This window comes from Sinocyclocheilus anshuiensis, unplaced genomic scaffold, assembly GCF_001515605.1.
Source record: "Sinocyclocheilus anshuiensis isolate Anshui unplaced genomic scaffold, SAMN03320099.WGS_v1.1 scaffold1543, whole genome shotgun sequence".
Lineage (NCBI taxonomy): Eukaryota > Metazoa > Chordata > Actinopteri > Cypriniformes > Cyprinidae > Sinocyclocheilus > Sinocyclocheilus anshuiensis.
Genome location: NW_015551074.1, coordinates 1,138,092 through 1,139,254, shown reverse-complemented (window position 1 = coordinate 1,139,254; position 1,163 = coordinate 1,138,092). Strand labels below are relative to the sequence as shown.

The 1,163-nt window shown below is 34.7% G+C and overlaps 2 protein-coding genes across 3 annotated transcripts in view; one reads left to right on the top strand and one right to left on the bottom strand.

The window, feature by feature from the left end:
- Nucleotides 1-1,163, bottom strand: part of syn3 (synapsin III) — a 55,088-nt gene that overhangs the window by 28,469 nt on the left and 25,456 nt on the right. The window lies entirely within an intron of this gene.
- LOC107662222 (metalloproteinase inhibitor 3) overlaps nt 1-1,163 on the top strand; it is an 18,157-nt gene that overhangs the window by 13,839 nt on the left and 3,155 nt on the right. Inside the window, exon 3 of the mRNA XM_016452160.1 lies at nt 562-717. Coding sequence (XP_016307646.1) covers nt 562-717 — 156 coding nt within the window. The remainder of the gene's footprint in view (nt 1-561; nt 718-1,163) is intronic.

Below are 1,163 nucleotides of genomic sequence, written 5' to 3'. Positions count from 1 at the left end.
TTAGATTTCATGTTATATATTTTATATAATTATGTTATGTAATATAAATAAGCTAAATTTATAGATATAGATATTTAATATATATTTTAAAATATTTAAATATATTTTATATAAAATATATTATATATACATTTTAATATAATGTTTATATATAAATTACAGTTCATGAAAAATTATATATTTAAAAAATAATACATATTTTATTATATATTACATAATATTAAAAAAGGGAATAAAGGGGGGAAATTACTTTTTTTTTTAAATATTATGAATATTTTATTGATTTTATTACATTAGCTTTTGAATTCTTTTTTTAGTTTTCAGTCAGTTCCAGTATAGTTGCAGTGGCTCATTTTGGCCCATTAATGGTTCTGTATCCAGAAACACAGCGAAGCATAATGAGATGTTTGTGCGTCAGCGTGTGGTGTTTTATCGGAGCGAAGCATGTGACACACACCTGTTCTGCTGGAGCTCATAAGCCACAAACAGTTAAATATAGAGCACCACGGCTAATCGAGACGACTCGACCCGCCTGACCTACAGAGACAGCACTGATGAAAGAATCCGCTCGTTTGTTGTGTTTGTGTTTGTGCAGGTCGTGTTCATGACGGGAAGCTGTACACGGGTCTGTGTAACTTCAACGAGCGATGGGAGCGTCTGTCTCTGGCTCAGAAGAAGGGCATCAATCATCGCTATCAGCTGGGCTGTAACTGCAGGGTGAGTGAGGCTATTCTCATCACTAGCTATGCTCACAATGAGCAGCTGCCGGCCCATAATCCCCGGCGGCACGCACACGGCTCGTCTGAAGAGCCAAACCAGATGTTTGGCAGCCAGTCTGGACTCAGATCTGAGTGCAGATGTGCTGAGGGATCATGGGTAATGGGCACGCGCTCGTTAGACTCATTATCACTGGGTCGTCATTAGAGTTAGATCACTAAACAAAATCAAACAAACACAGAATTTATGAAAAAAATCTAACATTTCATTATCGTAAAAATAATTATTGTAAACATTTTAATGAATTATTTGTTAAAGTTTTATGAGTTCAATAATTAGACATGCTTTTTGATTATTAAAATTTATTTGAACCGTTAAAATGGAATTTAAAACGGAAAACATAGAATTTCGGGGGGGGGGGGGGGGGAAAAAAATGAAAAAATTTT